The sequence below is a fragment of the Gymnodraco acuticeps genome, unplaced genomic scaffold, assembly GCF_902827175.1.
Source record: "Gymnodraco acuticeps unplaced genomic scaffold, fGymAcu1.1, whole genome shotgun sequence".
In the NCBI taxonomy this organism is placed as follows: Eukaryota; Metazoa; Chordata; class Actinopteri; order Perciformes; family Bathydraconidae; genus Gymnodraco; species Gymnodraco acuticeps.
The window spans coordinates 2,204,984-2,223,800 of NW_022992250.1; the positions used below are offsets into that span (position 1 = coordinate 2,204,984).

The following is an 18,817-nucleotide window of genomic DNA, read 5'->3' on the forward strand; positions in this document are numbered from 1 at the left end:
GAAACTGACCCCCATCTGACTCCGAGGGCTTCTCTGTGCCCTGCCAGCATGTAGCCTCAGGACGGGGCCGGGGCCCGGGCTCTGAATCAGGCCGGCTCACCGCTGACTGCAGGCGGACTGAAACATTCCCATTTGAGCATTATACACAGGGCTGCACATAACTGGTGCGCAGCTGCCCAAAAAAGAGCACCGGGTCATTTGAAAAAACGAGAGAGAGAGAGAGAGAAATGTTAAGGTAAAATAAGATATGAATGAACAACACAAATACAATAAGTTACATTCATTTGTTATTGGCTATGGTAGGTTATGTTCACATACTTATTTGATTACATCCACTCTCTCTTGTCTAAGATGATAACAGAGACTTTCGACCCAAACCCAGCTGTTGACCTGTGGATGCGAGCAGATAATCGCAGACTCAACGAGAGAGAAAGAAGTAGGCCTACATCATCAGCTACCATGTCTGACAGAGAGGAAGACAGTGAGGAGAACAGTGAGGAGGGTAGTGATGACAGCTTGTAGGATTACTGGTCGTGCTAATATCTTCTTGTGTTCACCTCTGCATGTGTGTTCTGTGTTCACCTCTGCATGTGTGTTCAGTGCCGTGTGTCAGGCAAATAAAGTCAAGACCTCCTCAAAAGTTACGGTTTATTTCATTTTAAGGATGATCACCAAGCAACATCTCCAGGTGCTCCTTTGAGAACCAGGGCAAAAAAGGTTATGTGCACCCTGATTATACATTGCATATCAATACATTTCTGTTGAACAAAAATCCACTTTCACAAATCTTTGCTGCTTAATTGTTGGTTGAGGTCCTTCTATTTAATAATAACACCTGCTAAGATATGTGATGTTGTAAATGAAATGAGGTGTGCAAAGTTAAAGCCAGAAAATGGTTGGTTTTAGAAATGTAATCAATTTGAATAGGTAAAGTTGAGCAACAAAGGCAAATACATCCTAAACACTGTAAAACATTATGTTCTGTTTTAAGCATCCCTGCACAATGGTCAACTTTAACCAATTCTTGAATGTTGACTCTGAATGTATCCTTAAACTGATAATCTTCCTCTCTTCTCCTACTAAGACCAGTTGGTCTGCATAAGCACGGAGACATTGTTCTGTAACACTTTAAATAACGCTCACTTAAATACAGTTGAGATGGATCTCTCTCACACACACACACACACACACACACACACACACACACACACACACACACACACACACACACACACACACACACACACACACACACACACACACACACACACACACACACACACACACACACACACACACACACACACACACACACACACACACACACACACACACACACACACACACACACACACACACACACACACACACACACACACACAATTACATTTTCTCTTACAATTTACCTTCACACACTCAGTTTTCTAAATTTCATACAGTTCTGGCAGTAACCCTAAGGACCGCCAAAACACAAAAATATCTCATAATATCAAAAAGTACAACATTATGTTTATTTAAAGGTATTTTATTACTGGAGTGTGTACAGACCTTTTGTAGAAACCATTTATTGTAGCAATTCTTTAGAAAGCATTTTACTTTTTTTTTCTTTTCATAAGAAAGTTAGGCTTTTGAAAAGTCCAAATGCAGCAGAGCGGTCAGGTTTCTCATATATAGATGTCCCTCAATCCCAATTCAAATCAAACAGCGTCTGTGTGGAGAGGCCTGCTGCTGCACAGAAAATGGCTGAGATGAAAATTCCAATTCTTGATTACAGGGAGCCATCTGGTGGCGGCTGAATGGAAGCGCAAACCAAAAGCAACAGCTGAGAGCGTCTATTTCCAGCAAAGATGAGTACATTAGTTATGTGACTACGCAAAGACAAACACACACAAAAGCAACTCTCACTAGCTTTTTTTCTTCTTCAAAACCCCCTGTGCCTTTATCAATTAAAATAGAAAATAAAAATCTGTGTTACAGTCCAATATTTTTCTATAACATTGCACAAATACTCCATCTATATATAAACATTGATAGGAACACACCATATAAACCACTCGTGCCCAGCAAAAACCTTCAGTTCTACCATTTGATGTCATAAAATAACTCATATTTCCTGTAAATGACAAGCGAAAGGTATGCAGTTTACAGTATAAACTCATGACACTGGTAGGATGAGTATTATAATACAGGCGTCAATTAACTTGTTCTTTCAACTGATTACGTTTTTGTGGATATTCAAGGTCTCTGCAGCACACATAATTAATAATTTTGCCCGTGTAAAGAAAGGCAAACACAGACATTTGCAACACACAACACAAAAACTCATTCCTTAGTTCTGTGGTCTCCTGAAGACCAAAGTAGAGCAGAGATACCCTTTCATTATACAGTACTGTAAACAAAAGAGATGATCAACAAGATAATTGATCCTAAAAATCACTTTGTCTTGTGTTTTTGAAATGAAAAGAAAATAGTGGTTTTAACTGTTTACTGCCATTACATGCATTAACCCGTATTCATCAGACTTCTCTGGGAGCCTGGCATTTGAGGAGTACTGGAGCTATCACACAAAACATATTTTACCGAATGTACCATGAAAAGTAAATCTTAAAGTGAGTCTTCTCTCTTTTGTAGCGCACTGTTTGTATTAAAAGACCGCAGAATGAACAGTGCACTTTTACATTTAAATGCCAGAGGTGACAAGTAAATAAGAAATTAAAAACAATATAGGAAAAATACAAATAATGCAAAACAGGTTTCCCGGCCTTTAGAAAGATTCTTCTTTTCTTGATAATAAAACAAACCTCCAGGTAAACACCTTCCTATCTTCTTGGAGGAAAACAACAGGGGAGGGAAAGGAAAGAAGGAGGTGAGGGGCTCCAAACTCTTTTAGCTCATCTCCAGTTTGGCCATTTCCTGCACGTAGATCCCGATGCTCTCGCTGTCGAACAGCACAAAGTAGACGGTCTTGATGGTGGAAGACATGGTGGCCACAAAGTAGGTGGAGATGGCCTTCAGGATCAGCTGGGCTGCCGTCTGCTTTGGGAAACCATTCCTGGCAGAAAATAACAAACGTGGTGAAACACTCGTCAACAATTAAAAATAAGTAATTCAGCATGAAAAAAACGTTCAAGATGACTATTTACTAAAGAAATCATACTCTACTACAACTAGCATTAGGCTTCAGTCAAATTTGAATATTTCCACAAACTTTTCCTTGACCTCATGCAGCACAGGCTTGCAAGGATTTTAGTTTTGAAAACTCCTAAAGAACTTGAAGCTTGAAGTTTGACAAGGGAACTTGACTTCTACTGACTCCCTATGAACTGTGGATTCACACTCTCTTACTGTTCCTCCAATACTTGACATGTTTGTGTAAATCTTTTCAGATCAAAGTGAAGGTGTTTACATCTGTTGCCAGGAAACTATTTAACCTCCCATTTAGTCTTACAGAGAGACAATTGAGAGAAATGCACGGGCGAGCAGAGACACATGAGCAGGCACATTCTACTGCTGACGATGCAATGTTGCCATTTTCTTGGTCTGGAACCAGGTTTAAAAAAAGTGTTATGTAACCACACTTTTTGGCAAACCACCTCTAGTTTTTGACTAAAGTAAAGCCAGAGTAAAAACACCCTCGGGTTGTTGTATTAAATGTAAGAGACACTTCCTCTTTTAGTTTAAGATAAGATTACTGTTCTTACAGCATCTCAATTTCAAAAGCATCAAAGAAACATTAGGTCTTCAAAACTAATCATTATCCAGTGCAAGATAAAGAAAACGTATCTCTAAATAAGGGATTGAATGTTTTCTTACCTCCCACTACCAATGGAGGGGAAAGCCACAGACTTTAGTTTCTTCTCATCCGCCAGAGCCAAGCAGTTCTTCACAGTCTTGTCCAGCATCTCCTCACATTTATCGGAGCCCCAGCCTGGACTGTTACAGTGGATCACGTACTTAGCGGGCAAGCCAAAGCCAGCGGTCAACACAGCTGAGGGACGAAGGGAAGTAGACACTTTGTTTAGAAATGAGGTTGATATAAGTATAGCATTACCGGACTAAAACAGCTCTCTGTTGCTCTGGTTGAACATTCAATTGTAGTAAGAAAAGGATCTCTCTTTTAGGATCAATAATGTAAATGGATCTGACAAATTATTCTTTTTAATTATAAAGTATTTTTTCAAAGAAAATCAGTTAACCAATTACCTTTCTTTATACATTGTCAGAAAATTGTAAAAACAACGTTACATATTACCATAGTCTAAATTGCATTTTATGTTTGACCAACACACTGAAATATACAAATATATTCACTCAATGAAAAAAAAGCCAGAGCGAGTGAATGTTTGTATTTGATGTCTTAAAACAAAACTGAATTTTTAGGTTTATCAACAAATTGCTTCAGCCCTAAACTACAACATCCATTAAATGCCACTCTCACCAAGCTATAATATTTTTTAATATAGAATACAGAAAAAAGAGAGATTCAATTGGTTGAGGCCAAAAACTTACAAATAACTGAAGTAATAAGGTATTACCACCAAACTCCCAGGAAATGTTTACATGATGGTTTGGACAACATTGAATGCTAAATTAAAGAACAATATGTAGTCACCCAGAGCTGCCACTTCTAATAATCAGTGAAATAAGTACCTATATTTTCTCTGACACTACGTCATATTTTGCTGTAACTTTGTGCTAGTAATGATTACTGACAGTAAGGGAACTTATTCACTGCTGTCATTCTGCTGGATATTTTCCTGTCACTTCGTAATCGTCCACAATCAAAATCCATTTCATTAACTCATTTTGTCAGAAGTTAAAACCCGGGAGGCCTGAGTTGCTAAAAAGAACACTTTGCTTCGTGGAAAAAGTATGTAGCAAATCTCCAATAGCTTAAAATGGTTTGGCCGGGGTATTACAGTGAGGTGGGCCGGAGAAATCATTTCTCCAGACAGCTGAAAAGGAGCAAAGAAAGGAAGAAGAAGAAAAGGGGAAAGAGGAAGAGAGGAGGAAAAGAAGAGGAAGTCTAACCAGCAGCTGTAGACTCAGCCAGTGCCCCTGACTCTGAAGCGAGAAAGCCTCCAGTCAGATTGTATTAGCCCTCGGTGAGCGTGTGACTGGCCTGGAGTCAAAGCTGAGTTATTTCCAGATGGAGAGACTTCACACGGCAGAGCGAGAGTCACCCACATGTGATCTGGTCCTGAGGTAAAGAGTGTGGATGATGATTATGGTTTCTTTATGACTGGCTGCACAGTTCGACTTGTTTTATGGTTTGGGAAGGAAGATCAGTGTGTGGTGGTGCTGGTGAACTGCACATCTGGAGATCACCTGTCAATCAAACTATGCAGACAACCCTGTGACACTTCACTTTGGTGAGTGGTGTCCTTTATCTGCCAATCTAGCCCACCATCTTCTTTTATTCAGCATGAAGAAAAACTAAAAAACATGACGTTTCTGCTGGGAATTTGACTCAATCTTCCCTTGTGCAACATAATTGATACACCTACAGTATACCAGGTGTCTTTCTGTATTTATCTTATTGCAGTGTTTCCCACAGATCTGAAATATACTTGGGCGGGTGGTGGCAGCGGGCGGGCGGGGGGGGGGGTGCGCAACAAAAAAAAAAAGTTTTCATTTTGTATAATCATTTTGCGTAAAGATGGCACTCAAGGGCACACTAGTGGTGGTGTTCCTGGCGGGATTTGAACTCACAGCCTTCCGATCTTCAGCCCACCTCACTATCCATTAGATCAATCACTACCCTCTCAAATGGAAATATGTGTTTACATAAATGGTGACCACACCGTTTGAGACCCACTGAGAACTTAAACTAAGTTAACTATCTAAACACTCAGAGAGTCCTTTACCTCACCTGAGCTGAGGTTATCCCGAGCTTGAATGACACACAGAGACCAATCAAGGGCTTTGATTTATGATCTCTATGACAGTGGCCATGTTGGCAGGCCACATCATGTTGTAGACAGCCAGTCACCCTGTGTGAGGCAGGCCACTTAACGAGGCGAGATCAGAGCTTGTCCACAAGTTAATCGATCGCAGATGGCGTCGTGGTCACGGACGAATACAAAAAAAAAAATACAAAAAAAACTTATTAAAAAAAAAAAAAAAAAAATGGGTCGCGAAATATACTTGGGTGGCCGTTAATATACCTGGGCGGCCCGCCCAAGTATAGTCTATGTGTGGGAAACCCTGTATTGTGAATACATTTATGACAAATGATCAAAAACAACAATGTCTCATTTGTCTTCTCTCTGATAGGCTCTGCTGGCTCTGCGTTCGGTCACCTGGTAATCTATTTAAGAGCTCCACACAGAGAGCGGGATTTAGATGCTAAGCTAACTTGGCTGAATGGGAGAGAGTTTGTTAGAAAACGTGAGTGTGAGTGATGAATAATGATAGAGACAGATGGAGAGAGTGGAGACAAATGGACTGAAAGATAAAATAATCTGACGGCTCAAGAGATATGGCTCTCTAAAGACCTTTGCCTGTAGTTTTAGACTTAAGTAGATATTAAGTGCCAATAATAATATATTTGATCATTTTTATGACCAAAACTAGAATTACATCATTGGATTTTTATGCCCCCGCCAACCTGTCATTACTTAAAATGTGTTTTTTCTAGACATTTGGAATAGACATAACTAGCACATGAAAATGAGTTATAACAGAGAATGTGTGAGGACCATGACCTTTGTTAAATCTACTCCGATTATTCTTGAATCCGAGGAAACATTTGTTCCTATTTGTATTTTATTTCCCTCTGTTGTTTCTGGCCAGGGTTAATCCTTGCTGCAGTGTCCTGACATCATTTGGTATATGTGGATGCAGAGGCCAATAGGAACCAGCCCTGTTTATTCTGGTGTGTCTGAGTGTGTGAGAGACATTTACATGACACATTGTCATGGGAGTTGGGTAGGGCTTGAGTGAATGAATTTGCAGAGTAACCGTTTGTTTTGACGTTTTTATCACCGTTAAATCACCTGTAGTTTGTTTTGCATCACCAATTTAAAATTAATTAATTAAATTGTCAGGATGTAGGACGGAAAAACTGCACACCAATAACATTTGCTTGTTGACTACAGGCTGCCCAGGTAAAGCAGAAGTTCTATCCAGGTTGATTTAATAATGAATGAGTCCACATCCTTACTAGGGAAATCCTCAGAAATGACCAACAATGCTTTATGTTTAAATAAATACAAAAAAAGATGAATAGGAACTACCTGACATTATCTGCTCTGTGCACTTACCGCCAGCCACCTCCAGAGGGCCGTTCTTCTTCTTCAGCTCCGATAGCGCCTCAGTGAACTCCTTCCCTCCCTTCTTTTCCAGAGCAACACCTGTAAGTGGATAAAAGGATTGGAGAGATCACATCGTCACAAACTGCTGATGGACACACAGGCACACAGCAGGAAGGAGGAGATAATGTCATGCAGACCGGCAAGCAGGCAGACATGGAGACAACGATGCTGTCAATCATTTCACCTGGTTTCTCCCTGAATATCTGAGCTACAGAGTTTCTGTTATCTGGTTTATGAGACTCAGGAAAGGTTCACAACCCAAGTGTAAAGATTCAGGGCTGCTATTTTCCAAATGACTCATCTGAGTCCGTACAAAGTTTACGTATTAAAGCTGCGGTGCCTAATTACTTCCCTCTGTCTTCACATACTAGCTTTTTTGCAGCGGTCTGAGGGCGTTTTCTTTCACTCCCAAGTTACAGGGTGAAGAATAAAATGACAGCTATACGGTTATAAATTAATGTATGAAAGCGCTAATAACTTGTTTTCAAACACATTTAAAGGAAAACAATCCAGAGAGAAAGTTCAACTCCGAAGAGTAAAATAAATGTTTACGTTATAATGCAAATGTTGTGTTTTGTTTGAGTGTGATGGCTTAAGGAGATGATTCCACATCACTTAATTTGATGTTTACTCAGAGTTGAAGATAGAAGCCAGAAACAAAACTAGAGAGCATATAGGTGGTCAAAGTCTACCAGAGCGAGGGAAATCAATGTTTTGGCTGCAATATCAATAAATTAAATCATGCAGAGGAAACATACAATAAGGTTAATATCAGCTCTTTTGGGGGAAAAAGATCTTTGGACAATTAAACAGCCAAATAACGCCTTTTTCTGATCATCCTTTGAGTCATTAATTAAAAATGTACTCATTAATTTAATGCCAATGGACATTAAACAACACTAGTGAGTTTTAATTAAAATCTTCAGGAAATAAACTTCTCAATCAAACTTTTGGTGGATTTTCTTACAAACCAGCTGAACTGACAGCAGTCGAGGGGAAGAGGAAAGGAAGCGAGTTCCAGATCAGCCACATGTCAGTCTAGTGGAACAAAGCAGCAACAAGCAGCAGCAGCAAGGCTTTAAGTTGCACTGGCAGGTGTATGCATTATGCAATCATGTTTCTGTGTAACCAATGCACTTATTAGACCACTAAGGGCAACATGTTGAAGTTCTGTATTTATTTTCATCAGTGGGATAAACTGTGGTGAATCATCTGTGGGTTAAACACAGAGGTGACACATGGGCACCACTGATAAATACTATATCCCTGCACATGTTGTTGGCTTGCTTTGGATTATACAATGTGCAAATACACTTGAAAAAAATTAACTGAAAGATGCTTTTATTTTTAAAAGATGTGGATGGAGTAGTAGCCAAAGCAGAGGTGTGTCTGTTGAAGCAGGATCACTAAATTAGAAAAAAACTGCAAAGGGCTGCATTGGTGCTAAAATCCAAACAATTATTTTTGTTTTTGGCCTAAACGGTGGATGTGAGGGGTTCAAGGTTTTCCAGCAACTTTGTTAGTGCTGCTTTGACCAAATGCAGACAGTTTTGAAAACTCTTCATGTCTGGTGCATTCAAATGCAGGCATTTCTGACATCTGACAAAACAGTCAGCTGCAAACCAACAATGTTTGAGGATGCAGGAAGCTACCAAATTTACATTTTTCGTGTCCACATTGAGTTTGTCTTCTGGGTTAGGTTTATTAAAAAACCTAGCGTGTGACTGCAACTCTGTTAGGCAGCTGACTTCACATCATGGAGTTTCCCCACAAGCACTTCTTAGAAAATATGAAATAGTCCTTGTTTAATTACATGTTCACTCATACTAGAGCATAATTATCCACGTCTAAGTCAATGTTTCCCCAAATTACAGGAATACAATAGAAGCATTTAGAGTAGGAACAGCATGCAGTTGGGTTGTGTATTAAAAGGTTTTCGGACACTTTAACTAAAGAGCAGAATTAAAATGTGCTGCTGCTGTGATGTTTATCCCCAGACTGCATTGTGGACTATCTGGAACGTGCAGAGAGAGAGAGAGCAGACGGGCGCTAGCGTTCACCGGTGGTTCCTTTACCTACTTCACCACCTGTATAGAGGGAGGAGCTGGTCGGGTGAATGACAGCGTCGCTTTCCACGATGGAAATGTCGGCCCGGACAACTTGCAACTACAGACGACAACGACAACAAACGACAGGCAAACAACATGGAGGTAAAAACACAGTGTGTGTGTGTGTGTGTGTGTGTGTGTGTGTGTGTGTGTGTGTGTGTGTGTGTGTGTGTGTGTGTGTGAGAGATCAGGGGCAACAAGATGGGACGAAAACATTTAAACTAAAAGAGATGAAAAAGAATGAGAGGAAGAAAAGATACAAGGAAGTGAACACGCTCCTTTTTGGCCCAGGATATCAGAGGAATCAAGGAAGCAATTGATGATTAGGAGGCAGGACTGCACATTAGTAAAAAATTAAATAAATGACCCCAAATTGTAGCTTACAGTCATCAATACACAAGATTGTATTATTTTAGAACAATAACATTTTATTTAGGTAGTTTTCAACTGGGGGAATTGAGAAAAATACTTATTGTATCGTCCTGATTTCTTGGCTCATAAATGAGCTGAGAACTGAATGATCTCCCTCCAGGCCACAGACCTTACTGTCAGGCTGCAGAGCACAACAAACAGAAGTTCGTGTTTTTCTTCTGTAAGTTGGTGCTTTAATTCATTAGAATGATGTCCCTGGAATCACAGAGATTCTTTAGCATCTCAAACGATCTGACATCCATCTAAAAGGAGGACAACCTGGAATGAACCTCAACACATCTACATGAGGGGAAGAGCAAGCAGGACACTGCTCTGAGGAGTTTAGATTGAAAAATCCTTGAATGTATCCACAGAAATTATTTTCTATGGATCTGTAAGAGAAATTCAGTTTTCAGTCAAAGAGCAGGCTGAGTTTCTTGAGTTCAGAGAAGATCAAAGTGAAGATCTTCACCAGGCATTCACACCGCGAGCGCCATAGATATGTCTCTTTTTACTGAGAGTCAAAAGGCCTCAACAAGCACTCGTACAAATCTGCTGTAGCTGAGGTTTTCCTGGTAAGGAGACAAAGGCTTCTCATATAGCATATTTGCAGTCTATTTATAGAACACGAAATTGCTGCATCTTCCATCAAGATTAACTGTATTTCTTTTACTAATTCCTAAGGGGCGCTGATTTTCATAGATGTATAGAAAACGTCCTTCAATTTTACTTTTCAGGTGTTTTATATTTTCTGATAAATGATTCCAACTCAAAATAAGGAGTTTTAGTTAAGCCATACATTGTAGACACAGTAGATATGATAAAGATGTTGTTTCACCTGAACTGTAGCTATGTACGTATGACTAATAAAAGCCTTGAACCTTGAGATCTCTTCCACTTTCCAACATTTGTCCTAAATGATCATAACTAAAGCTGCCCACAGTGTGAATGAACAGATCTAGAGTGGAGGAACGTTTTTAGAGGTTTTAATTCACTGACCAATTTAATTGAGAAGTTAACATATAAATTGTAATGCTATTAACCATTCAAGGATCTTTGACCTAAAACCCCTCTTGGACCAGAGATGATGATGGGGGGGGAGATAGGGGAGCTCACCTAGATCATCTTTAAGTTCAAGTTCAGCATTGATGGGGTTGATGACCCCCTCCACGTCAAAGCCAGCCAAGTTACTGACCTCGCTGTGAATGAGGTTGAGCTGCGTAAAGCGGGGGGAGGCATGCCAACGGAGGAAGAGCAAGAAGGAAAAGGGAAGGAAGCAAAGCAATTAAAACCAGACTCATACCACTCCCTAAAGGAATACCTTGACGTTTTGAGGATTTATTATAAGAACTAGACATTCAACATATCTGCACTACCACTAATTCTTAGCTTTTGTGTGCAGTGACATGTACAATGTAATGTGGATTGACGACCAACCCCCAACGTATAGCAGTATTTTAAAAAAACATCTCAAATACAAACACACAGCTACAAAGGTTATAGTGCTAAGTTCTACTGCTAGATCAGCATTAGTCAGCAATATATTAAAGCTCTGGTTAAGCACTTTCAAAGCAAACTGTAACAACTCAAATAGGTCACAATAGGATTGCAGGCCTGCAGATGCATGGATTAAGAAATGCTTAATTGTTTATAATGTCAATGGAAAGTAATTAGGATAATGAGGACCACACAGACCTCAACCAAAAGGGACATCAGTCAAAGGCTGACATTAACCAACAGGGACATGATGGAAACAATAACTAGAAGGTTGAAAACGACTTTTAAACTGGTCTCTTTGTGATTGTAAGAAAAGCACATGCAATACAAATAAGACCTTGGTTATAATAAAGTGTCCCAGTAAGCCATGACAGTGAAGCACCCTAAACAATACCCTGAACCTGAAAAATTCAGTTCAAACCTCAATAGTTTGACAAAAAGCTCTCTGATTTGACCCGCCTTTGTAGCTGTGTTGTTGTTGTTTTTATGTCATAATCACCACCTTATATATCTTAGTTGCAATGTCCATTAAGTCCTGTTGTACTTGTAGAATTTAACTCTATATTCCTGGCTTCTAATGTAGTTGTGTTTGCAAAGGTAATCCCAGCATATTCATATGTTTCATTCTCTGTTTGCCAGGAACTTTACTAAAGGCTGAGGGAATTTTCTAAAATAAAAGTCAAAATATCAAGGTATCCTTCAGAATGTTACGATTTCAGAGTCAAGATTCATCAGTCAACTGTTAGACAAACTGCACATCCAAGGTTTAAACTCCAATCTTTGAAAGGAAAAGGCCCAAATCATCCCAAAATAAGTCATTTGTGTGTGACCAAGACTTGAGCAGGAAAAGCATAGCAACATTGTTTAAGTCAATAAAGCAGAAAACAGACAAGATTTTCTATTTATGGTTCCACTATCTTAATAAGTTGGCGATTAAATGCATTATATATATTATGGCCTTTAAAAAAGGTCAAAGAAATATTAAGCTGAAGCTAAAACGTCAGTTTTATTGTATTAGTATTTGCATATGCAGAGTGGACCAAACCATGCAGTGCCATTAGCAGCAGTTCAAAGTCAAACTGAGCTAAAACATTGAAATCTGGAAGTATATTTTCTACATTTGTAGAACAGTGTAAAATGATTATACATTGGATCCATTCAGAGACCATCCCCTAATCCTTTCTGTTTGGTTTGATCTTGTGTTTTACTACGCCTCCCACAAACTTTAGAGAGGCAAAACATAACAGAGGACGCTGTTGAAAATATGCTTCTCTTAACTATTTTCAGAGTGCTAAACACACGTATTAGGGCTGCACGATATTGGAAAAAACTGACATTGCGATTTTGTTCCCCTGCGATATATATTGCGATATGAAAACATACAGGAATTGAAGAAAAGACCGTTTTTTTCCCGCAAACCATCCTTTCTTGAACTTTAATGCTATACAATTGGTATTTTTCTAACTATATTTAACCGGATGAAGGATTTTAGTCCCGGACGTCTGGATCTTAAGTTATCAGAGCAACAAGCTGAGCTAGCTCGATTAGCAGCGCCGAACTGCCCTGGAGAAACACATGAAGCTACTTTATTCAGTGTTTTTACCTTTAATCACGGGGTCCGTTTGCTTTGGAGATTTTATTGTGATTGGTGGTTTGCTGTCACTCACTCAAGTACCCCTGACATGAGAGCCGCGCAAGTTTTCCTTTTGTAGCAAGCAGCAAAATAATTGTAACATGACGTGTTTGAGTTAATTTGCCTACTTAATATCGCAAGTCCTAACATTTTTAAAATAAATTAAAAATCGCACGTCCACGCGATGAGCATATCGCGATTATCGTCATGACACGATATATCGTGCAGCCCTAACACGTATAACACTGTATTTATATCGTTTTAATATTATATATTTTTAAAGATTGTGTGTTCAAAAGCCAAAATCAAAATAAGAATTTACTCAAATGTATTATCACTCTTTGCAATTATAGAATCAGCAACACTTCTTGCATCATTCTTGAGTCATTCATTGTCTTACACATGTCCCTTCCCCCTCTTCCTTGTTTTCAAACTTAAATCTACTTTCATAAGCTTCTGATCTTGAACACAAAAAAAAACTGCAGTAGATGTAACAGAAAAATGTACTTCCATGTTTCAGTTCAAATAAAAAAGGTTAAAGAAGTGTTCATGCTCGGCAGGACAACAGCGAGGAGAGCTTACAGATCTGAGATAAAGTGGTTAACATTTTTAATACATATGGCACTGACCTAATATCTATAATATGACACAGCATTTACCTATGTATGTCTTCCCTAAGGTATTTGTAAGTTATAAATGTTTTGTCTTAGTTTTTTAAGTCTTATTTCTTATCTTTTTTCAACCTGACATTAGTAAGACTTCTGTTTATCCCAAACGTAATAATGTATGTGAGACACTGTAGTTTATTATGTATGTATCTTAGAACTTCCTGTGCATTTCTACAGAACTCAAACTGACCTTTTGACCCAGAAAGAGGCTCTTGGTGGAGAGCACGGTGAAGCTGTCAGTGGGAGAGCCCTCTGTGGTGCTGTCTGCTGACGCTGCCTTGCTCACCTCCCCCTGCTTCTGTGGAAGACACAATACATGTTGACAGGATGTGGCACTTAACATTGTTTGTTTTTTCCTTAGTCGCTTCTCTTGGGAGCTAAGGGGTCCGCTATACTTTTGCTTCTGAAGCAGGTTTAAAATAATATCTTCTGTGCCTTTAAAACTTGTTCCTTCCATTAAAATATGTCAAACTTTTATTATTGTTTGGACTTTTTTTCCCATCACTGCTTCAAAACATATAGAATATTTAAAATACAATTGACTGTATAGAAGCAGAGCTAATCCTCATTTAACAGCAAATTACACTTAAATATGTTTCTGAAAACAGTTGAGAAGAGAAATAGAAACTGAATATTGATTCATATTTTATCAGAGCAGCCTACTTTTACAGATGCAATGGGGAGCATTGGGGGAGGCAGGGGAACATGACTTTATTTTACAGCTTATCTGCATCATGCACTGCTGCCAGGATATAGGGAACCTTTCATCAACTACGGCAAAACATTGACGACAACCCACTGAATCCACATGCTCACATGGAGAGGTACCTTAGCCTTCGCTCCTCCCTTTCTCCCACTCATCTTCTTGCTGGCTGATTTCTTGACCGGCTTGGGTTTTTTCTCAGGTGCGGGTGAGACAGGAATCTCTATCAGTTTTCCCCTTGGTCCTCTCTTCTTAGACAGCAGCTCTGGATGGATGTTGGGCAAAACTCCACCTGATGCAATGGTCACGCCTTTCAGCAACTGAGACAGGAAGACAACGTTACAAACTGAAGTCATAGCTTCAAAACTTAAAAAAATATTAACTTGACATAATATCAAGTTTATATATAATGAAACATCTCTTCAAAAATGTTGTTGTTTTCTTTTGTGCAGCAGCTGACCTGGTTTAACTCTTCATCATTGGCGATGGCCAGCAGGATGTGTCGTGGTGTGACACGACCCTTCTTGTTGTCTCTGGCAGCATTACCCGCCAACTCCAAGATCTCAGCTTCATGGGTAAAAACAAACAAAAATATCATCAACAAATGTGGTTTTTAAAAAAATGCAAATCATCTGAATGCACATAAACAGAACTAACGGTAAAAGAGTTTCTCGTCTTCCTTTATTTCCATGAAATAACTAAAGAGTAAATTGATCCGACTAAATATCACTGAAAATAAATATATTCAAATATATAGTCTCAACATGTGTAATAACAAAAAGTGCCCTTAAAACATATGTGTATTGTTTTTGAATGCATCCAGATACTACAAAAAACCCATGCTTTTAGATCCATCAACGTCCACTGTCATAGAGCTTTGCTTAAAAAAGTTGCCATAGTTTGTTTTAGTTTACTGCCTTAAAGCATATGGAAAAAGTAGTTAAGTTCAAAGAAAGATGCATCTTGTATGGCTCATCATTGTCTCACCAGTGAGATACTCGAGGACAGCAGCCATGTAGACGGGCGCCCCCACCCCAATGCGATATTTGGGCAGACCCCTTTTGATGTATCGCAGCATGCGTCCTACAGGGAAGATGACCCCGGCCTTAGTGGACCGGGACGTCTTGGTCGACTTCTTTTTTGCTCCTCGGCTCGACATGGTGCTGAGACTGCTACCAGTGTGGACCTCTGCAGGGACACAACAACCAAGATCCATTTAGACATCTGAATAAAACTGATTTTCTTATTGTTATAAATGGTGAGTCAAATAATACAAAGGAAGTAATACAGTGCTGAATATACCAGGTGTGACTAGTTTGTTAAATACATCTTGGCAACATACACTTGTCGTACTGGTAGAAATCCCAAACTGAGGAAGTATTTCCTATGCTGCCTAATTCTCCCACATGAAATCCCAATGTTAAATTAAGACAATTCTTCCACAGAGATGAATCAAAAATAAATAAAGAGGAAATTGCGCCCCGATAAATAACTTGAAAAGATCAATTCTGACACTGAAAACATAGTAAAATTGTACTCTCCTGATGTCTTCCTTTACTGAATGAAAAAAAACGTCTTCTCTTCTCAGTATGAAATTGATGGTTATCTAAACAATTGTACAAATTCATTTCCTGAATATGTTACCAAAAGGTTTAAAACAAGTTTTTAGACTGTTGATACATTGAAAGCGTGTTAAATATATTAAAAAAACAACTGCTGATATCATAGATTTTACATCCCAAAAATAAACTCAGTGTAATGTGAAATGATTACAAATATTATTGTTATTACGGATCACAAGTTAAATACTCTTCCTCACAAGTGTATCACTCCAGCAATATCTCAAGCAGTTCGTTTTGTGCTATCTTTCTCTAAAAATCAAGTTTTAAAATGCATTTAATTTGACCGAAACATTTTAAATGTTTAAATACCAAATACCAGAGATCCACATTAGGCCTTTTAGAGCGTTTTTACACACACAGATCAACTTAAAAGTCACAGAAGCTGTAAAAGGACATAGCTATGCTGTGTGATCACTGGTGGTAAATCTGCCAACTGACATTTTATTAATAACATTAGTACCCTGACATTTTCGGAATGGGCAATATTATATGTGAATTGCAAGTGGTCATGATTGTTTGGGTTTTACTCCAACTCTACACATATTTCAAGTTAATCCCCTGGTTATTTCCAGGAGATGTACAAATGTCTGTGGTGGAAATCATGTTTTACTATAGCTATGCAACCAATTAGCTGTCTGATTTGGATACTTAATAAGATCCACCAAAGGCCAGGCTGTTCCTTAAACCTGCTTGCAATGAATGCATTGATACATGATATAATATCAAACACAAACAGGGGGAATTGACCGCCAATGAGGTTAATGGCCAGCAAATAAAACATCTGCGGCATTTTACCACTCCGGACAGGTGCGTTGGGTATTTCTCTCGACTGCCCACTGTCAACGATTTCCGTATGTCAACAGCGTCAGGATAGCTCGCACATGTACATTGAATGCATATTATAAACAACTGCGTACAATTATGCATACAATATTGCTGTCAGACGACCTGAAGACATTTTCATGCTCCAGGTCAGCGAGCTTTCGAGTGGAAATAACCCCGGCGGAGTGGCAGCAGCTGCCCGCTCCTCCTCCCCTCCCTCCCCGCCTGTCAGCTCCAGCAGATTCGGCCTCCATGTATGCCAGTAAAAACACGAAATGTCAACGTAAGCCGTTTACAGCACGGAGAACCGAGACCGGCTCTGTTGATAACCATACTCGATCCGAAAAGACAGCAGGCAAGCCCGGTAGAAATACTCACAAAAAACACCGCGGTGGGAAAATGTCTCCGGTTCTCCAGGAACAAGTCTGGGCAGAGTCGACTCCCACAATCCACAGCGAGCGAGCCTGCTGCCCGCCGAGGGATGCAAATACTGGGGATGATCTTTAACCCTTTGCACCTTCACTTTGTCCAAGAAAACACGTGGTTCAAGCTGGAAATGCTGACTGTTTTGGTTCCAGAGCAGATCGATGCTATCTCAAACATTAAGGGTTCGGGAATTTACATTATTCAGCGTATGTTACAGTAGGTTACGTCAAACTGTTTTGACCAGGGGTGTCGCTAAATCTTGGCAACTTGTGCAAATATTCCCCCAACCAACCCACACATAGCCTATCCCCATGTTTGATTAACACACAAACTTAGATGTTACAACAATGTGTTTTACTGGTCATTATGACTGAATTGTATTTTAATCTTATTTTCATTTTTTATTTTTGTATTCCTGTTTTATTCAGTCCTGCTGACAAAAAGCTAACACAACGCTGTGTGTTAAACTTGCTGACATGAATTTGCTTTATGGTCTTGCTTGTTAAGTAAATCACCAAATAGTGATCAGTTGACACTCAGGTAGGATGGTTTCTTCATTTAAGGGGTCATTAGAGTGTTATCAATTTAGTAATCAGAAAAGTAGATTTTATCTGTAGCCCCTATTGGTATTTATGTCACTAGACATTTTCTAATGAGTCCTGTGTTTGCCAAAAAACACAAGATGCTGAAAAAGGGCAAAAGTGTCACTTACTTTTCAAGATTCCCTGTTAGCCATAACTATACTGACAGTAATCCAACATGCAAAATACCAGGACTTGAAACTAAAGCAGCTAAGCATTAATTGTATTATTTGTTTACTCCTGGGTTTTCCCCATGGTTTTCCCACACATCTAAAATACCTGTTGAAATGTGTGTCTAATAATTAAAGTATAACATATTCAACATATTATTTTACGTCTCGTATGTCCCACACATTTAACCAATCAATAATGCAAATACAAATTGTAATGTATTTCCTTATGTCAGGTTAAACTCAATGCAATGTCAAATAAGTCAGCCTTTTATTTTGAAGGCAAGTCTCTTCTTATAAATGATAAGGATATACAATCAAAGAACACAGTTGAACACAAATCCTGAGTAAACTTCAGTCCTGAAATTCAACACATGAATAACAAAATCGGTCATGATAAATCTAAATCAAGACACAGGGTCCTTCTCACTTCGGTTAAATTAAATACTTGCGTCCCTCACTTGCGTCGTTTCCCTGCGTCTAGTCCCTCCCACCAGGGAAGCATGGAGAGATGCAAGGAAACCACGAGAAGCAGGGAAATGAGTTTTAAGAGCAATGGGACGTCCTTTCCTCCGGAGCGTCACGTGAAGCGACGTCCGTTTGTGATGACGCTGCACAGCTGATCGTCTGACAGCAGCTCTGTCTCGGTTATTTCCACACACCCCCCCGCCTCTGTTAGTACACATTTACTGACACAAACATTTGTATCATCTGTTGGAGACCCCAATAAATAAAATAAAATAAGAACTAATTCTCAAAAAAGATAAACACCATTCTTAAAATGTATAAACGAACAATAGTTTGATTAATATTGATTAGAGTGCACAATAGAAATAAAATAATTGAGAGAAGAAAAAGAG

The 18,817-nt window shown here is 39.1% G+C and overlaps 1 protein-coding gene across 5 annotated transcripts; it reads right to left on the reverse strand.

Moving 5' to 3' along the window:
- Nucleotides 1–1,504: 1,504 nt before the first annotated feature.
- LOC117540163 (core histone macro-H2A.1) lies at nucleotides 1,505–18,437 on the reverse strand. 5 transcript variants are annotated; one of them, XM_034206694.1, is made up of 9 exons: nucleotides 18,419–18,437; nucleotides 15,324–15,524; nucleotides 14,797–14,903; nucleotides 14,462–14,656; nucleotides 13,824–13,931; nucleotides 10,952–11,051; nucleotides 7,266–7,355; nucleotides 3,814–3,988; nucleotides 1,505–3,052 (listed from the first exon to the last, which is right to left on the reverse strand). In XM_034206694.1, exons 2-9 carry the CDS (start codon nucleotides 15,493–15,495, stop codon nucleotides 2,887–2,889), a joined length of 1,113 nt encoding a protein of 370 aa, XP_034062585.1. In that variant the 5' UTR covers nucleotides 15,496–15,524; nucleotides 18,419–18,437; the 3' UTR covers nucleotides 1,505–2,886. The 5 variants fall into 5 exon arrangements, with proteins under 5 accessions (XP_034062585.1, XP_034062586.1, XP_034062588.1 ...); XM_034206695.1 differs by lacking the exon at nucleotides 18,419–18,437 and adding an exon at nucleotides 17,159–17,451 and having other exon boundaries at nucleotides 13,824–13,928; XM_034206697.1 differs by lacking the exons at nucleotides 10,952–11,051; nucleotides 18,419–18,437 and adding exons at nucleotides 9,392–9,482; nucleotides 17,159–17,448 and having other exon boundaries at nucleotides 13,824–13,928.
- Nucleotides 18,438–18,817: the final 380 nt, after the last annotated feature.